General features: G+C 37.9%; 1 protein-coding gene across 1 annotated transcript; it reads left to right on the top strand.

The window, feature by feature from the left end:
- Window positions 1-8,349: 8,349 nt before the first annotated feature.
- Window positions 8,350-18,866, top strand: LOC123235173 (trichosurin-like). Its single transcript, XM_044661252.1, has 6 exons — window positions 8,350-8,430; window positions 10,154-10,287; window positions 13,699-13,772; window positions 15,055-15,165; window positions 18,561-18,662; window positions 18,844-18,866. Exons 1-6 carry the CDS (start codon window positions 8,350-8,352, stop codon window positions 18,864-18,866), a joined length of 525 nt encoding a protein of 174 aa, XP_044517187.1.
- Window positions 18,867-19,302: the final 436 nt, after the last annotated feature.

Consider the following 19,302-nt stretch of genomic DNA (forward strand, 5'->3'; position numbering starts at 1 on the left):
AATATAAATAATTAGATCTTATTTATGCCCTTAAAGAGTCATGCTTAAAAGACTATGAGTTTTCTTTCTTTTCCCTCTGTTTCTTATTTACCTTTTCATCTTTCTCTTGATATTTGTGGTTGAGTGTCAAACTTTCCATTTAGTCCCGGTCTCTTTTGTGCAATAACTTGGAATTCTTCAATTTTGTTGAATGCCCATACTTTCCCCTGAAAGTATATGGTTAGTTTCGCTGGGTAGTTGATTCGTGGCTGAAGGCCCAGCTCTCTTGCCTTTCTGAATATTGTATTCCAAGCCTTGCGGACTTTTAGTGTTGAGGCTGCCAGATCCTGTGTGATCCTTATTGGTGCTCCTTGATATTTGAATTGTCTCTTTCTGGCTTCTTGTAAGATTTTTTCTTTAACCCGAAAGCTCTTCAATTTCGCTATTCTATTTCTGGGTGTTGACTTTTCTGGGTCCAGTGTAGAGGGTGTTCTATGGATCCTTTCAGTGTCTATATTGCCCTCTTGTTGTAGAACTTCAGGGCAATTTTGCTGAATAATTTCTTTAAGTATGGAGTCCAAGTTTCTATTGATTTCTGCCTTTTCTGGAATACCAATGATTCTCAAGTTGTCTCTTCTAGAACGGTTTTCATGGTCTGTCACTCTCTCATTGAGATATTTCATGTTTCCTTCTATTTTATCAGTCTTTTGACTTTGTTTTATTTGTTCTTGTTGTCTTGAGAGTTCATTGGTTTCTAAATGTTCGATTCTAGCCTTTAATGACTGATTTTCGGCTTTAATGTTTTGGTTTTCAGCTTTAATGTTTTGGTTTTCGGCTTTAATGTTTTGGTTTTCGGCCCTAATGTTTTGGTTTTCGGCTTTAATGTTTTGGATTTCGGCTGTAGTTTTTTGGTTTTCCTTTTCAATCTGGTCATTTTTGGTCTTCAGTTGTCTTGTCTCACTTTCCAATTGCAAAATTCTGCCTTTTAAACTGTTATTTTCTTGCCAGATTTCTTCCATCTTCCTCAACATTTCATTTTTAAACTCTTCTGTAGCTTGTGACCAGCTTTCATTTTTTTGGGGAGGTTTGGATTTTTGTTTTCCCTCCTCTGGTGTCTGGATTTTCTCTGTGTAGAAGTTGTATGTAGAGTGTTCCAGAGTTTCTCTTGATAGTCTTTTTCTTCTGCACTTCCTTATTGCTAGCCATTGTTGGCCCTGCCCCTTTTCAGCTTTGTCTTTGCACTCAGGGTCTGCCTGGGCCTTGCAAGCTCCGGGCTCTGGTCTCCTTGTCCTCGGGGTCAGGCCTCCTGGTAGTTCCTGGTCTGCCCCTCTGCTAGAGGTTCCTTCAGCAGTCTTTGGGGCTGCTTCCACTGCTGAGCTCTGGTCTGCACCGGGTCCTCACTGGAGGTCCAAGCCTGGGCTGGAGATAGTTATTCAAGCCTAGGGCACTGCCTTTGCCTGCGCAGATGCTCTTAGGGCCCTGCCTTCACCCATGCAGAAGGTAGTGAAAGTCTGTGGGCTGGAGATTTTTATTCGCACCTGAGGCAATGCCTTCAGCACTTGGGAAAGGCCGCGTTTTAGGGGCCTTTGTCCCTGCCCAAGGCGGTGCCTTCACCCACATGGATGCCTGGGGAAAGTCCGTGTGCGCCCCCAGCCACCTGGGGTCCCTTCTCTTGCTGCCCACAGGTACAAGCCCCGGGGCTGCCAGTGATTATCTGGTTGCCCCAGTCCTGTTTTCCCACTTGTGCGTTGGCGTTGTGCGGGGTGTGCAGTGTGGGGTGTGGGGGAGGGGCTTCTTTCTCTCGCATTTTAGTGAGAGCTGTTTCACCCCTTTATAGCGTGGAAATGCCCCGATTCTGCGTACCTTCAATGCTGCGCCCTGTTGTGGGGTTCCTTCATTCCTCTGGACTCCTTTTTATTTCCCCTTGAGGGGTTCTGTATGGTTCGGTCAGGAGAGATCGAGCAGCTGCTCCTTACACTGCCACCATCTTAACCGGAAGCCCACAGAAGGCCTTTTCTGTTCTGCTCCCCACAGCCTGTGCTTCACCCCGAAGCCCCCATCCCTTACCTCTGTTTCTTTATCCACACTTTCCTTTCAGTGAAACATTTCTCCACAGCTTTCAGGAGAGTTATATTCCTTTCTCATGACCTCTAATGATAAACCTTAGGTAAGAGAAGGAAGAGACCTTAGAGCTTTATCTAGAACATTCAAGTAGATACTGAAAACCTGATATTTTACTTCACCACCAGATAAGTCTGGTAAGTGAATGATGGTGTGCTCCTGAATCTTAGTTGGGATCTTCATTCCATGTAGGCTGACTCCTGGCTCAGTTCTATGAGTTCTATGAGTTTTTGACTTTATCCATATTCTTGGGGATGTAATAAGACTGAAGTACCAAAATGGTGGGCTGCTATTGGGGCTGCTATTGATAGAATACAGACAAGTGTGTGGAAAGAGAGAAGAACTACTAGAATCAATATCGTCTTACCTAAAGAGCCCACTGGTCAGCAGAGAAGCCTCTTCCTATGTGTCATTTTTATTAGAAATCAAGGTTCAAGACATTGCCTTCTACTTGCACTTGAGTTCCAAGTCCCCATTTCCTCCTTTCCCCTTTTCCTCCTCTTATCAATGTCATTCTCAAACCCAACTCTTCCTCAAATTTTCAGTCAGTTGCTAAATCTTGTTCTTTGATCCTTCCCAACTTCTATTGTATCTTTTCCCTTCCCTCCACTTGATTTTCCTGAGGACCAAGTAAGATAATGACATTTCCTACTTAATAAACAGAGGTGGCTCACCATCTCTTTAATGTTCAAGTATAAACTCCTCTGATTATTATTTAAAGTCCTTCACAATCTGGCCTCAACCTATGTTTGCAAATTTATTGTTCAAATATATCACACTCTCCTTCACATTCACCATGATGTAGACAAACTGGCTTTCTTACTGTTCCTCAAACATCCACATTTCCCACCTGTTATCTTAGTGCCTTTGCATTGCTGTCCCCTTTGTTTGGAATACATTCCTTCCTCAATTCCATTTTTTTGGAATCCTTAATTTCTTCTATATTAAAGTCAAAGGATTGCTTCTATATATAAACTTTCTCGATCTCCCACCTCTGGCTGTAAGTATTTTCCTTCACCAATTATCTTGTTTTCTCTTTCAGTTAAATTAATAATTCCTTGAGAGCATTTCCCTTCCTGAGAAGATTTCACTGTTGTCTTTGCACCTGGCACAGTGTTTTTACATGTAATAAGTACTTAATAAATGTTTTTTACTTATTTGCTTGAACCTCTACAAATGAAGACTGAAACCAAACAGGTGGCCTAAGTGATGTAAAAAAATAAGGAAATATAATAGTTACCTGGGCTTAAAAGGAAAATTTCATTGATCTGACCCAAGGTAGTAAGTGTCATTAAATGCATCCTCTTGGTCTGCATGATAGAAGAGAATTGAATGAAAAGGCCTATGCGTAACTGTGCTCTTTTCATTCTAAGATGGTACATCCTAATTGTGTCAAGACAGCTGGTTTCTGAGGGCCATTCATATTTTGGGTTTTTTTCTCTACATATTTTTGTTTCCAGATTAAAGAATAAGAAAGTTGGAATCAGTCTACAGGTTTATGCCATCTGACTTTGGTACTATGAGGTTTGTGCTCTAAAATTCAGCTGTATAATTATATGGCATCTTTGAATGAAGAAAGAAAGACCCTATTGCTGTGATGGGCAAACTTTTTAAAGAGGGGGCCAAAGGAAAGGAAATGCTTATCAGTCTGTTTCTAAGGCAACTCTTTCGAAGTTTCATTGTATTGTATCCTACTCATATTCATCAGATTAGGAATAATGTTGCGTCCCCGATAGAACAGTTCAGGGGGCTGCATCTGGCCCACAGACTGTAGATTGCCCATCACTGCCCTATTGGATTCAAAGATCACAGGTGTGCCTGCTTCTCAACTTGTCCTCTATTCTTTGCCCCCCAAATTAAGATGTAAATTAGAAAGAGCTGGTGCTTCTTAGTCTCTTTTATCCAGCTACTAAACTTTTGAGTATCTTTCTTTCCATCCAACTTTTGTCCTTTTCCCTCCTTTCTGTTTTTCCCCTTGCCTTGGGCTTCCTTCTCCTTCATCCTTCCTTTTCTCTATCCCCTTCTCAAGATACAAAGAGGCATTTGGCTAAATGAATATTGCTGTCTCATGCACAGATATTATGAGGGTGAGAGACAACTGAGTCATTACTATTTATTTTATTTTTCACCTCAAACCTTGAACAAACTGTTAGTCTTTTCTTTATTTGGGGAGGATTAAGTGATAAAGATTTTTATTCTGCTTTTCTTTGAATATTATTCACACCCCCTAATCAATAAAAATAATATAGAACAATTAGAAAATAATCATCTATCAGAAATATTTTAAAGAAAATGTTGATTTTTATTGGATTTCAGATTGAATAAGATTCAATTCAATTTTAAGTTCATTGGTCATCTCTTCTCCAGACCAAACATCTATTTTCTTCAATGTTTCTGATAGATTATGATTTCTACTCCTCTCATAGTTGGTGCTGAGTTACCTTCCCCTGGAAGAGCTTCAATTAATAGACATCTCTCTAAAATCATGGAATCAGAACCAGAATGAATAGACCAAAATTACTATTTCTTGTGAAATGGAAATTGTCATTCCATTAATAATGCCTATAAGTATGCTAACTTATTGTAGATTCACCATATGCTCAATTCATATCAATCAAATTGTGCTCAAATAAGAGGAATTTGAAGTCACCTTTACTGCTTTTCCCTCCCATGTATCCTTCCAAGACAGTTTTACTTTTTTGCCATTTCATATTTATATAACTGATTACCTAATTCTTAATTCGGGACTCTACATAGGTATCTGTTAAATTGTATCTGCTTTTGTTTTAAGCCCAAACAAATGGAGTCATTTTTAAACTTAGTTTGTATCATTTATGACCTAGAAAAAAAAGATCTGGGTTTATTATAGACAAGTGGTTCTCACAGGAGGTGCTATGTGTTTCTCTGGGTTTTTTTTTTAATTTTACCCTCTTGAAATACAATTGGTTGCAATCTTTTATCTATTTTCATTTGCCATTTTATCCCACTCCCTGGCTCTTTATCATATCCTGAGTCCCTCAATTCCTGCCTCCAGTCATATTTTGCTTCCTGCTTTGCCTCCACTGGCATTGTGAAGGTCACAATAGCAAATCTATCCTCAGATACAGAGGCAAGCTTGGCTCCTTTGCTTCAAGCCAAAGGGAATCAAAGAAGAGGACGAGTGAAGAAGAGGAAAGAGGAAAAAGTTCAAGGCTCAGTTAATAAATTCAGACACTCAACTGTTTTGGAACTACAGTTGTTTCCTTTGTTTCCAGTTTAAACACTTAGGATGCCTTGATTTCACAAAGTGAAGAATATTTTGTTGTGAGGGAGAAAAAAAAAGATTGAGAACCATTATTACAGAGGGTTATAAACAATGTAGAGGGTGGGGAGGGGGGTAGATTTTGCACCATGCATTCTCTCTACGAGCTATAAAGAACAAGGGGGTAGTGGCAAAAGATGTTTGAGCCAGGTTTCAAGAACAGATACACAGAATCAGATTTTATTTTCATTATTCTTCCCCCAAACTGTTTTAGCAGTATAAGAGGACACTAGCATCCACTGTGCCAAACACATTCACTTAGGTTTCAGTACTCAGGAGGGGTCATGCCAGCCTTTGCCCTTGCCCTAACATCTATTCCTTCTATGCCCTCTTTAATTAAACTTTTTTCTTCTCTTAGGTTCTCCCACAAATTGCTTGGACTCTGATTCCCAAATGTGTCCAGTGTTCCTTTTACCCATTATCAGCCATATGTTATATTTTGGCTTAGCCATTTTTTTGCCACCCACTCTGCTGTCTACCTCTCCCTCCACTCACACTTCTACCTACTTCTACCCCTGCCCAAACCCACAATTTCTACCTCTGCAACTATAATAATATAATTACTACTGCACCATAACTACTAGAAAGTTAGTGTCGATCAGTACTCCAATGGCTCCACTAAAGATGACTTCCCACAGTGAAACCTACTCTCCTTGGCCACCACTTCCCTGTATATATTTTCTCCCTCTTAAAATATTAATTCCTTGAGGTTAAAACCTTGAGGGTCAGGAAAATTTCCCTTTAGCATTTATATTTTCATCATATAGATTGCTTTGTACATGGTAACCACCTTAATATACATTTATACATTCATTCAGTCAATCATTAAACAAACATTTCTCAAGAGCCTATATTATATTATGTGCCAGGAACTGTGCTAAGTGCTAATGTTACAAAGAAGTATAAAAATTAAACTGCCCATCATTTCTTATGGCACAACAGTATTTGATCAAAATCATATGCCAACTTGTTTAGCCATTCCCCAACAGATGAGCATCCCTTAAATTTCCAATTCTTTGTCACCACAAAGAGAGATGCATTTTACAACATATATGTTCTTTTCCTTTTTTCCCTGGTCACCTTAGGAAATAAATCTAATAGTGTTATTTCTGGGTTGAATGGTATATACAGTTTTATAACTCTTTGGGTATTAATTCCAGATTGCTCTCCAAAATGCTTGGATCAGTTCACAGTTGCACCTACAGTGTATCAGTGTGCCCCTCTAATATTTATCATTTTGCCCTTTTATCATTTTAACCAAACTGGTAAATGTGAGATGATATCACAGAGTTGTTTTGATTTGCATTTCTCTAATCAATAATGATTTAGATCATTTTTCAAATAGTTATTTATATCTTTTATTTATTTATCCAAAAACTATCTGATTATATATTTTGACCATTTATAAATTGGGGAATTGCTCATATTTTTATATATTTGACAAAATTTTCTATATGTTTTATATATGAGACCTCTATTCAAGAAACTGTTTTTTGGGGGGCAGCTGGGTTGCTCAGTGGATTGAGAACCACACCTAAAGACGGGAGGTTCTAGGTTCAAATCTGGTCTCAGACACTTCCCAGCTCTGTGACCCTGGGCAAGTCACTTAACCCCCAATCCCTAGCCCTTACCACTCTTCTGCCTTAGAGACAATACAGAGTATTGGCTACAAGACAGAAGGTAAGGGTTTTTTTTAAAAAAAAGAAACTGTTTTATTTATCAAATGATGCTAAAGATGTGTATACACATCAATCTTATTTTTTTCTACACTGCAATCAAATTGGATCACTTACTGTGTGAATGCCCATACCTTAACATCTACCCTACACATCTAACCTTCCCCTGTAGCCTAACAACTGCTTCACTCCATGTATTCTTTGCTCCAGGAAAACCATACTCTTCCTACCAAACATGACTCCCACTGTCCATATCCTCTGGACTGTCTCTGCCTCTGTTCTCAAGGTTTCCTATGCCTGTCATGTTCTTCCTCCCTCTCTTTGCACAGTGAATTTTCATACCTGACCTTAAAACTCAACTCTAAGGTTATTTTCTTCAGAAAGTCTGTCCCGATTCCTTCCTTCCTCCTTAGACTTCACAGATGACTTTGTTTTGCTTCTGTTCATTTAAGGAGCTCTGGGTGCAAGTTCTACCTCTTACACATACTGGCTGAGTGAATCTGGACAGGTTACTTAGCTGTTTAGTACCCCAGGCAACTCTCTGAGGTTATACATTGCAGAGCAGTTGAGGATATGGTGTGGAAAAGAAAGTTCTCTCACTGAGAATTTCATAAGCCCCTGAAATCAAAGATATAGACAAAGATGCACTTTGAGATACATTATTATGTCCTAGTCCACAATCTACAAGAGGAGAAGGATCAAGTTCTAGCCAGCTATTTATCTTGCTCAGTTCCCAAAGGATGTTTTGTATATGGTAGGCACTTAATGAATGATTGTTGAATTGCCATAACTGGTCTATAAAATGCCTCATAGAGGTGACACTGTTTTCTCTGACATGGGCAGTTCTCCCACATTGCCTAGCATAGGGTTCTATGTCCCTTAGGTGTTTAATAACTTCAGGTTAATTGGGAATTGACACAAGGAGAAAACATAAAAGACTCCTTGTTCTCAGACTAGCTATAGTTTTGATTCCAAAAAACTGACCCAGCATAACACTGGCTACTTTTGGAACTTAATGTTTCAGAAATATAAAATATTCATTGTTAAAAAGTACATGTCAGTCAACGTCCTTGAGAAGTTTTGCTAGTGGATAAGCTTTGGCTGGAGATTCTTCACATAAAGTATTTTTAGTCGTTGGGGGAGGCCAAATTGGGCCATGTCATCAGGAGGCTAACAGAGTATAAAGGCAGCTGAAGTGGGAGTCCAGAGCATTCGTTGGAACCATTCTTATACCTGTAGCTGCTCCTCAAACCAGAGACAAATACAGGGAAGATGAAGCTTCTGCTGCTGAGTCTGGCCCTGGTCTATGGCATCCAGACTCACCATACCTGTTCTGAGGAGCACCAACCAGATGTAAGTAAGAGGTGGGTTGGAGGAGGTAGTCTGAGAAAGACTTGGGGAGTAATAGACAACTAAAAGAAGCTCCATTTCAAGAACAGGACAAAGACAAGGCTTGGAACAAGATGGAAAGGATATGTATAGTTGTGTGGAAATTGGACAAATTGGAACTTGATAAACTGGAACTCAAATGAAAGTGCTAAAGTGATGCATGAGCATGTATATGTAACTATCACCTATTTATGTCATCTTTTATAATAGTCTCAATGAGAAATATTTCAAATTTTCACTCTTCCCAGAATAATCCAATGGAATAATTTTTTATCAATTAATCAATTATTTATTAATGCTTAGCATTGACTATGAGCCAGGCAATGCACTTGGTGTGCGAGATACAGAAATAAAAATGAAATAGCCTTTTTTACCTTAAGAGAAAATTTATTCTCACAGAAGATACAACCTATATGTAATATATAAAAACTTATGACTTCACTAATTTAAAGAATTCCTGGATGATTAAACTCTCCTTACCAATCCAGACTGTCACCTTCTCTGCCAATATTATCCATGGCCAGCTGTCTGGAGCACTGAGAGATTAAATAATGTACACAGTGCCACACTTTTATGTGACAGAGGAAAGGATAAAATCCAGATCTTGGCTTTGAGGTTGGCTCACTATCCACTGTGCCATGTTTCCTTTATATAAAAATATATTGGGTGTAATTTGTGGTGAGGGAGCTTTTGGGAAGAAAGGATGAACAAAGGCTTTACGTAGTAGGTCAAATTTGGAAGTTGGGCCAACTTTTCTCTAAGGGCCCTCTAGGACTAAAATTCTGCAAATTTATGATGCACTTCTTTCAAATTTTCATCTCACCTTACAATATTAAAACCTATCTTCTCTGCTTCTGGATGTAACAGAAAAGTAGACAATAAAGCCAACAAACCCCATAGAAGAATCTGTCACTCCAACCCTCCAAGGCATGGAGCATGGTGATTTTCTTTCAGCAACATGATATTTAAAGCAACTTTATGTATAGGCTTCAAATTGTAGTTTGTTTTTTTTTTCTATATGTCATCAACTGGGATTAGATGATACATGGATTCTGCCGTGGTTTAGGGAGTGAATCCAGATGTAGGCAGAAAAGAGAGGAACCGAAATCTCCAGAGTTTTCTCAGGGATTAGAATGAGAAAAGAGAGTCAGATGAGTCCAAGTCTTTCATAAGTGGTATAGCAGCGGACTAAAAGGTTAAATCATAATAGAGATCTTTTGTTCCTATGGCAAATCCTATCCCACTCTGCCTCCAAATAATTGCTACAGAATTAATCATTTCTAAAGGCAAGACAGAGTGTAGATATCAGAAGTCATGTCATTCTCAGAGTAACCCTATAAAAGAGTATAAATACAATTATTCCATTTGCTAGATGAGATAGCAAGTATTGAAAAATCTTTTACTACATAAAATATCTGCCAAAGGTTATATACCAAGTTAATGTGAAAGCCAGGACTAGAGCCAGGACTCTTAACTTCTAGCCTAATTTTTTTTCATACTCTACCATGCTGTCGATATATACATGAAGCAAGATTGAGGTAAGGACCTATTTCACCTTTGGAGCCTCAGTTTCCTTATCTGTAATATGTGAGAGTTGAACCAAGATACCATCCACGTTCAGGATCGCATGATCCTATGACTAAGATGTTTTCCTTTCTCCAATTCTTACCTAGATCTTATTTCACAGCTCACAGGAACCTGGTACACTGTTTCAGTGGCCTCAAATGATACAGCTAAGATTGAGGAAGGAGGTCCCTTGAGGATTTTTGTCCAAAAACTCATTTTAGAGAATGGTAACCTGCGTGCAGTCTTCTTCAAAAGGTAAATATTGCCATGTTAGTTGGTAGATGTGGAGACTTAATCTGAGTCACTGCTCTGGGCTCCTTTATCTCATATAGGGTAGATTTGGTCTGGCCTATGAACTAGTAATTGAGGAAGCTTCTGTGCTATGGTTGGTCTTAAGAATTCCTAGGAAAATTTTGGAAGGGAGAAGTCACTAATAGACTACACGGACTTTAATAGTGTATCCAAGGTGAGACATAGTATTAATTGCAAAGTACACGTAGGCTAACATTTTTTACATACAACTAGAAGAGTTGCTTCTTTCTCTCTCTCATATTTCCTTGAGTCACTTCACAGAGACTAATTACCACTTAAATGTAGATTGGGATCTTGGAGGCAGGTCTTCTAGGAGGATAGAATGAAGTCCAAAAAAAAAAAAGGAGATAAAAGCTTGTACACATGTCAGTCTGACACACTAATACTGTTGGCATGCAAACAATGGGGGCAGACAAACATTATAGGCATACAATCTTTCTTTAAAGGGGCTTAAAGTGCTTGGAAGATTGGAATTTGAGGCACGGGGCAAAGAATGTGTGCAAATAATTGTTCTGAGAATTATATCACAGGGATCCTATGTTTCCCCACAACCTACCAAGAAACATCCCAAATTTGCTTACACCATGTGCCTGCCTTGTTTTTATTATGGGACATTAGGAAATAGAGGTGTTAAACATGTTTCTATTCTTGAAAATTGTTCTCCCAGAACATGTTCAATAATGCGAATTCCACTGTGACTGTCTCTGCCCCCTGAACTAAATTTATGGCTTATCATTTTATGGTGTGTAAAAAGAGGGAATTGACTGATTAACTGGTACATAACTTCTGTTCTAACCAAGAGCTCTAGGAAAGAAGTCCTTAAAAGTTAGAAATGCACATGACTTCATGCTTTCCTCTCATGATCCTACCCCTCATATATTTTAATTTTAGAGTTGACAATATTGATGCCTAATAATGCAAATGTTATTTAGACTTTTGGAGATATAATACATAGGATTTGAACTGTCTGTCATTTGTTTTTAAGGATGCCATTTAATTATATTTTTTCCTTCAAATGTGTAAAGTTTTTACATATTTGAAAATGTGACAAGATTCCGCAGGTCCTTTGTCACACATTTCAGTCATCTAACTTTTTAAGAGAGATTATAAGAAATCATAACTTCCGTCATCTAGGATCATCTTGGGTGCCATAATAAAATGCTACCAAAAGAGGTCCTTAATGAGTGTAGTGATTCTAGCCATTGACCACACTGGATATCTACAATTGATTCCTGATCCACAGGCTATAGGAACTTAATGCAAAGCTGTGCATAGAAGAAGAGGCTCTAATTTTCATATGTACTTAAAATTCAGATTATGATGACTGAGAAAACAGAATGTTTAAATTAACAAAAAGAAAACATTTATATAGGAGAATGTCAGATTTTTTGTAAGCTTCCAGAATTTGGTATAGGTTGTAATGTATGTATGACTAATCTGAGATCACTTCCCATTTCTAAAACCATTTATAGTGAACCACTATTATTCCTATGAATTTGCCCCTAAAAGTGGTTATTGAAACCCTGTATCAAAGAGCAGCTATCTCATTGTGGACCACAAGTACATATTATATAAGGGGGAAGAAAAAAACCAATAAGGGTAAGTAATCTCTTGTAGCCCGTCCCCTCCCTCAACAGAAAGTTTAATCTGAAAGCTCTTATAGAAAGTTTTGAGGGAAAGTAAAAATTAGTAATGTTTTTGGGACTGGTGTTGATATCAAATTTGCCCACTGAGGAAGAGTGGAATATGAGAGCAAAAAGGAAGTGAAGAATGATTCTTATGTCTCAGTGAAGTCAACAGGAAAGTAAAATATAGTGTCCATTATAGAATAGTTATTTGAGTATGTACTAAAGTTTCATTACTTTTAGTGTTTTAGGAAAGGAGGAATCCCATTAATTTTGGAAAATCACAAGAGAAAACATCCATTAGTGTAATACCAGTTGAAAATTCAGATAGGATCATAATCAACAAAGTTTCCAGGGGGAAAGAGCATGCAAAGAATATTTATGCAAATAATAACATTTATCCAAATGGAGATTGTCTATGGGGAAAGTTGTTCTCAAAATTTTCCCAGCAGCCTGGTCACCAGTTGAAACACTGAAGAATATGTTGTCCATACAAAGAAATACCAGGAAACTGTCCTGCAGGGTGGTGGGGGGGAAAAGCTCCCTCATTTTGAGGGAGGGAATAAGTTTTTAAAAATACTTAAATGGCTGAGTTTACTTGGTGCAGTTAAGGATTAAAACATGTCAAATTTAATATGACATTGCTGTTACATCTGAAATAAACTTAAATGAATACACCGAAGTACAAGGGTTAAAAAAAACAAACTTAAATGATGTTTTGTTTTGGTAAAAAAAATAGAATATGCTTGATCCAAATCAAAAAGGAACATGTGAATCAAATAGCTTTCATTGACTATCAACTGCAAACTAATTACCAGGAAGGGAATCACAGGGGAGATAAAACTGGAACATGTACTAATCCCTGTTCTCACACTATATATAGTTATATAACTCTAAGTCACTTAATCTCTGTCTTAGATATAAAACTATAAATGAGGTAAATATTATCAGTTCTATGCATCTTCCTTAGGTGCTATGAAGATAAAATAAAACAATAACAGCAGTTTATATTTAAATTTAATTTATATTTATATTTCAAGTTTACAAAGTACTTTTCCCTATGATATGGGAACAATACAAGACAAGAAAAAAAAAACGTGCATTAAGCACCCATTTTGTTCCAGAAACTGTGATAAGGGCTAAGGATCCAAATAAGAAGAAAAAAATACAGAAGAATTCTAAAAGGTGGCATGAGAGAGAGAGAAGGTACCTATGAAGGCAGGTAGTACAAGCATTACTATCCCTATTTTACAGGAGAGAATATTGAATCTCATAGAAGTTAAATGTCTTGTCTAAGGTCATGTAGTTTGTAAGGAACAAAGCCAAAATTCAAACTTGGATTATTTGCCACCAAGTTTATTACTCCTTCCATTAGTAAAGTTAACATCACGATATCTCTTTATGCAGAATGAGTAGAGAAAGATGCCCCATAAAGTTGATTATTTTGGTTAATTAACTATCATTTATGTCATAGACAGATCATACATTTTCAAAGAATTATAAAATAATAAGATGTACTTGATAATTTTTAGTATGAATGTAGTTTAATCTTTTTTGAGTAATTTTTTGAGTGTAATTTTATTTTAAGGACTAAAACCAGTAAATTTTGGGGAATAAAATTGACATAACTGGAATAAATATGAAAGGAATATAGAATAAATGTTGGATTTCACCACAAAATGACCTGTGTGAATTTAAATGCTATTCATATCCTAATATTTATTTTCAGAGAAAATGGAAAGTGCACCCAATTTTCTGTGTCAGCTAACCCAGCAGAGGAAGATGGCCAGATGAAGGTGGAATGTGAGTATAAAGGAGAATCTCAAGATCTTTCAGCTGTGTAAATGGAATTAATATCTGCCTATTCATAGTCAAAACCCTACTCAACCTGGGCATAGAAATGATGTCACTCTCACCTCCCTTAGTGGGGAGGGAAGACGAGTTACCCACACATGACAATAAGTAACAAATCAAGAACAAGGGGCTGCCCTTTGGGCAGTCCAAAATCAGTGTAGAGACTGCCATTTGTCCACTTGAATTAGAGGTGGACCCACTGAAAGTGATGAAAGACACTTTCTCTTTTAGTATGTTGGTTACTTCCTGTGGGGGCAGTTCCCGCCCTGAACTTGGTGCTGAAGGAGCTCCTGAGACCACAGAAGGCTTCTACTCTGTATTGTCACGTAGCTAAGTTAGGCTGACATCCTTGGCCTACCTAGGCCGCTTCCAAACTCTGCCTTAAGTAGGCACCAGCCTATCTGGTTGCTGGGCCTTGTGGCTTGCAGCCTAATTTATTTAGCCTTTTAACCTTCTCTCTCGTCCAGGCCTCCGCAGGCCTGGACTAGCCTCTCCCTTTCTCTTTATTCCCATACCTTTACCTTCCTAATTGTAAATAAACTGCCTCAACCCGATGCTGACTTGGGTCTGATTTAATTAGGGAATCAACCTGAATTGTTGATTCCTGGAGGCCACATTTTAAATACATATTTATAAAATACCTAAAATTTCCTTCTTACACAGCCATGCATTGAAATACATTAACAGGCTTATTGATTAGCAAAGAAATGTCTAGGGATCAGAGATTATACATATCCACTGCCTTTCAAGATGGAGGGAGATCGCTGAAGCTTCTTACTGCCTTACCTCAATTCATGGGTGTTAACTGATGTTTATTTATTTTCTTCAATGCAGAGATCAGATTCTCTAACTTTCTGGCCTCCTCCTTGCAGCAGTCTGAAAAGCCCTGGTGAGAGTAAAATGGAAACGAACTCATTGTGTGGCCATGGACAAGTCCCTTCCCCTCTTTAGACCTCAATTTCTCCATCTCTAAAGTGATATAATTAATTCAATTAGATGACCTTCCATCTTTAACAAAAATCCTTTGATTCCAAAGAGGGTTAGAGGAAGCACTAAGAAAAATTAGAGCACAGAATTGCAGTTTAGATAGAGGTTATTATGATGGGACTCAGTTTTCCAGAAACTCTTGGAAAAAGCCTTGGCATGACTTTCAACTACCAATGGATGTCAAGTCTTTGCCTTCGATCTTTAGCATCAGAAATTCTGACCCTAACTTCTTTTGGCTTCACAGATTACGGAAGTAATGATCTCTACCTTGAAAGTTTCAAAGAGGATGAATATGCCATATTTATCTTATATAACCACAATAATAACAAGGTGACCCTTTGGGGAGAACTCTTTGGTATGTATCCTATGACTCTGCCCCACACTCTTCCTCTCCTTTTTATAAGGAAAGAATAAATAAAGAAAAGAAGACTATAGATTTGGGGATACAATGTGTCTAGCTGTCATATTTAATGCCAAAAAAGAGGAAGATGCTTCTCAGGACAACAAACTGGCCATCAGCAAAACCTTTTAGTTTCTTCTTCTTATAAGCCATCTTTAAGGTGTCAGTAGAATGTAATCTACTTGAGGGATAAGGACTATTTTGCCTTTGATATTGTGTTCCCAAAGCATAACAGAGCTTGACACATTGCACACAGTTAATAAATGTGTGTTCAACAAGTCGATGAATGAAGGAACAACATAGCACATGTCCTTCTTAAGGAATCCTTCCACACCTCCTGGGGAAGGATCAAAGTGGAGAGATAGGTTATTTATCAGAAACCTTAGTTTCTGACTATAATGAAAATCTACTTAACCATTAAAAAACTTATACGTATCTTTTTTAATATATGTGTGCATATGAGAAATGAATGGGAGAATGACTGGGAGAAGAGAAAATATAGGCAACAAGTATTTAAATACATTCGTTTGTGTGTGTTTATGTACTTCCTGCTATGTCCATAGTATTGTGCTAGACATAAAGGTGGATACAAAGAAAATCCCTCAAAAAGATAATAGTATAAAAGTGGAGGTGAAATGTATATTAATGCCTATAATAAGGCAGCTAGCTGGTTGAAACAATGGATAGAGTGTCAGGCATGGAGTCAAGAAAACTTGAATTCAAATGGACTCAGATACTTACTAGCTGTGTGGCTCTGGGCAAGTCACTTCTTCCAATTTGCCTCAGTTCCATTATCTATAAAATGAACTGTAGGAGGAAATGCAAACTCCTCCAGTACCTTTGCCAAGAAAACCCCAAATGAGTTGGCCATGATGAAACAACCGAACAATAGCAAAAGTAACAACAAAAGGGGGACAGACAAAATGATGTGGTAGTTCAAAGGAGGGGGGGTATAACTTATAGCTGGGATGATAAAGTGATGTAGCATGAATATGGTCACATTGGAGCTCAGCCTTGAAGGTAGGATTGAGACATTTGCTTTTAATATAATGAGAATTTGTCAGGATCACTGTAGCAGTAGAATATCCCAGCACAGGCTGCGTATGAGTCTCCAGCTTGGTTTGTGCTATTCTTCTAAGTGCTAGTAGGGAAGTGAGCATTCAGTATTAGATTTTTCCAGGGCTAATTCATAAGGGATTAACTTGTCCCTGTTTCTGTCTTCTCATGTGGATTTAACTGCAATTAATCTACATTTGGCACATCATCCCTGGTTTGGGGTGGGGGTGGGGTTGGAGGGTAGAGGGATGTTGGAAGGCTGAAAGAGTTTTGAGAAAATAATTCATCTGCCTCTTTTAGGGTCATATGTCTAACTTGACTTTTACTCATTCCACGTATATAATCAGTAGCTGAAATTTGTAATTTCTCCCTTCATAGCACCTCTATCATCTATCTCTTTCTACCCTCTTGCCACCATCACTTTAGTTCAGGTCCTCATTACCTGTCACATAGAACATTACAATAAGCTAGGATCCTCATTGGTCTTCCTATAACCAGTCCTTCCCTATCAGTTCTCCACAGAGCTGCCAAACTGATCTTCCTATAACACAGGCCTGACCTTCCTATCCTCCTGCTTAAGAAGGTTCACTATTACTTCTGGCAGAAAATATAAACTCCTGTGTTTGACATTGAAGTTCCTCCTAAGTTGGCCCTAACCCATCTCTCTGGTCTGGTGATAAACACATCATACACTTACTCACATACTCTGTGTGTTATCAAGACCTGGCTGCTTGGCTTTTTTTCCCCAAATATGATATCCATCTTCCATATCAATGACTTTGTTGTTCATTCTTGTCTGACTCTTTGTGACCTCATGAACGTTACTGTCTGTGGAATTTGTTGGCAAAGATTTTGGAGTGGTTTGCCATTTCCTCCTCTGGAGAATTAAGGCAAACCAAGGTTAAGTGACTTGCCAAAGGTCATATATCTAGTAAGAGTTTGATGCCCTATTTTAACTCAGGTCTTCCTGAATCCAGACCCAGTGCTCTACCTTTGTGCCACTCAGCTACCTATCTGTGACTTGGAAAATCTATTCTCCAAACTTATCATTATTCTTCTTCTTCACTTCTATCTCTTAGAATCCCTAACTCCACTCAAAGCTCAACTCAAGAGTTAAATCCTTCAAGTGCCATGTACGATTCTCCTAGTTGTCAGTATTTCCTTACCTTCTACTGAAAATACTTTGCATCTATTTTACATTTTATATGCATTACATTTATTTTATATCTTGTATTTGCTTATTAGAAGATGTTATATCTTCCCCCTTTTAGAATATAATCTCCTTGAGGTCAGGAACTGTTTTTGTCTTTTTTGGTTCTTTTCCCTGCACCTAGCAAAATACTGACGTATGTGCTTGCTGGGTAATTGATAGATTACTAACCATTAAGGGATTGTTTCTCCTCCTTTCTGAATGGATGTGAAATGCCACTTCTAACTTCTGATTGGATATGAAATGCCATTTCTAATGCCAAGCTACATAGCAGCTCCTCTCTCCAGAGTTGTCAGTGAGTCACTCAGAACAGGGGAATAGATTCCTTCCTTATATTATCCAGCTACCACTACCTGACCTCCCTCTGTACTGTCATAAAAAGACTCAGAAATTGTTCTCATCTCATTTGAATACATATTGAATACAATACATATGTGTATTGTAGCCCCTTTTCTACAAGGAAGTCGTAGAAGGAGGGGCTAAAGAAGGAAGAAAAAACTGAAACCAAATAAACAGCAAGGGCGAGGTGGCATGCAAGCTCAGGAATGCAGGAGGAGCTCTGCAGAAGAGAGAAAGGAACAAATGCCACTGACCAGCTAGTTAAAATGCAAAGGTATAGCTATCTCAAATTGAAAATAATCTGAACAACTGAAGCTTTTAAGAAGTTATATGTTGGGATGTAATTTTACTATTTCCATGACTATTGTCTCTACTTCACTCCCCAATCCCAATCTACTTTCTCATCACTCTGGCAAACTGGCATCACTTAACCTCAGAAATTACCTAAATTATTTAAACTATATTATGTTACTCTGTACTTTAATTTTTTTTTCTTTCCATCTAAGGAGCTGGTTTTCACTGCATTCTAAGTAATTATTCATGCTAAAGGAGTAGATTATAAGATAGAAAGGGACAAAGATGAACCCAAGAACCAATAGCCCTAAGCTTAACTTATACTGAAGCTTTTTTTCTCAGAAAACACAGAGGGGCTTCATATGTAAAGCATTTTGCAAAACATAAAATGGTATATAAATGCTAGCTAGTATTGTTGTGATCGTTTTAATTTTTATTATTCTCATTACAGGTCGTACTCCAAACTTGAGTGATGATATAAAGAACAAATTTGAGGAAACTTGTATAAATTTAGGACTGAAAAGGGAACACATTTTAGATGTATCTGAAACTGGTATGTCCTGCTTATCTCTGTGTTCTCAAATGTTATTAGAAGGAGAATTTTATAAGCTGAAAATATCCTCTACTTTGGATCCCCCATGTCCTTGCCTTATTTCTTTCTTTCTTTTTTCTGGGGTAGAGGGGAAGTAGGCTTCATGTCTGAGAATCATTGGTATTTTATTTTGTCTCCACAGATCGGTGCCAGGAACTTGAATAAGAGAACCCACTCTGACACACAGGTCTGTGTGATATTTAACTTTGAGGTTATTCCTTAAAAGTCTTTCTTTTTTTTTTAGAAAACCAGTACTCAGTGCCTTAAAATCTGATCATGTAGCTTGAGGACAGACGTGGATCAGAGTAGGAAAAACCTACTGCATTCTAGAAAGTCATAGTCTGTAAATGAGAGTCTGTAAAAGCCCAATGTTTAGGCTCCCCTTGGTTATCAAGAAATACAATATTCTATGAATCAGGTAATTAAAGTGAGGGATATGAGGGTGGTTGACACTCCCTTTCTATTTGGGTCATTTTTCCTCACTGTCTCTTTATCTCTGTCTTCTCAGTTGTGACTGGAAGAATTTCATAGCATAGAAACTACTTTAATGCTCCTTCTCTCTTCTTGGTCCATTTTTTGGCCTATGCCTTCTACTTCAGAT

The sequence above is a fragment of the Gracilinanus agilis genome, chromosome 2 (genome assembly GCF_016433145.1).
Source record: "Gracilinanus agilis isolate LMUSP501 chromosome 2, AgileGrace, whole genome shotgun sequence".
NCBI classification, from domain to species: domain Eukaryota; kingdom Metazoa; phylum Chordata; class Mammalia; order Didelphimorphia; family Didelphidae; genus Gracilinanus; species Gracilinanus agilis.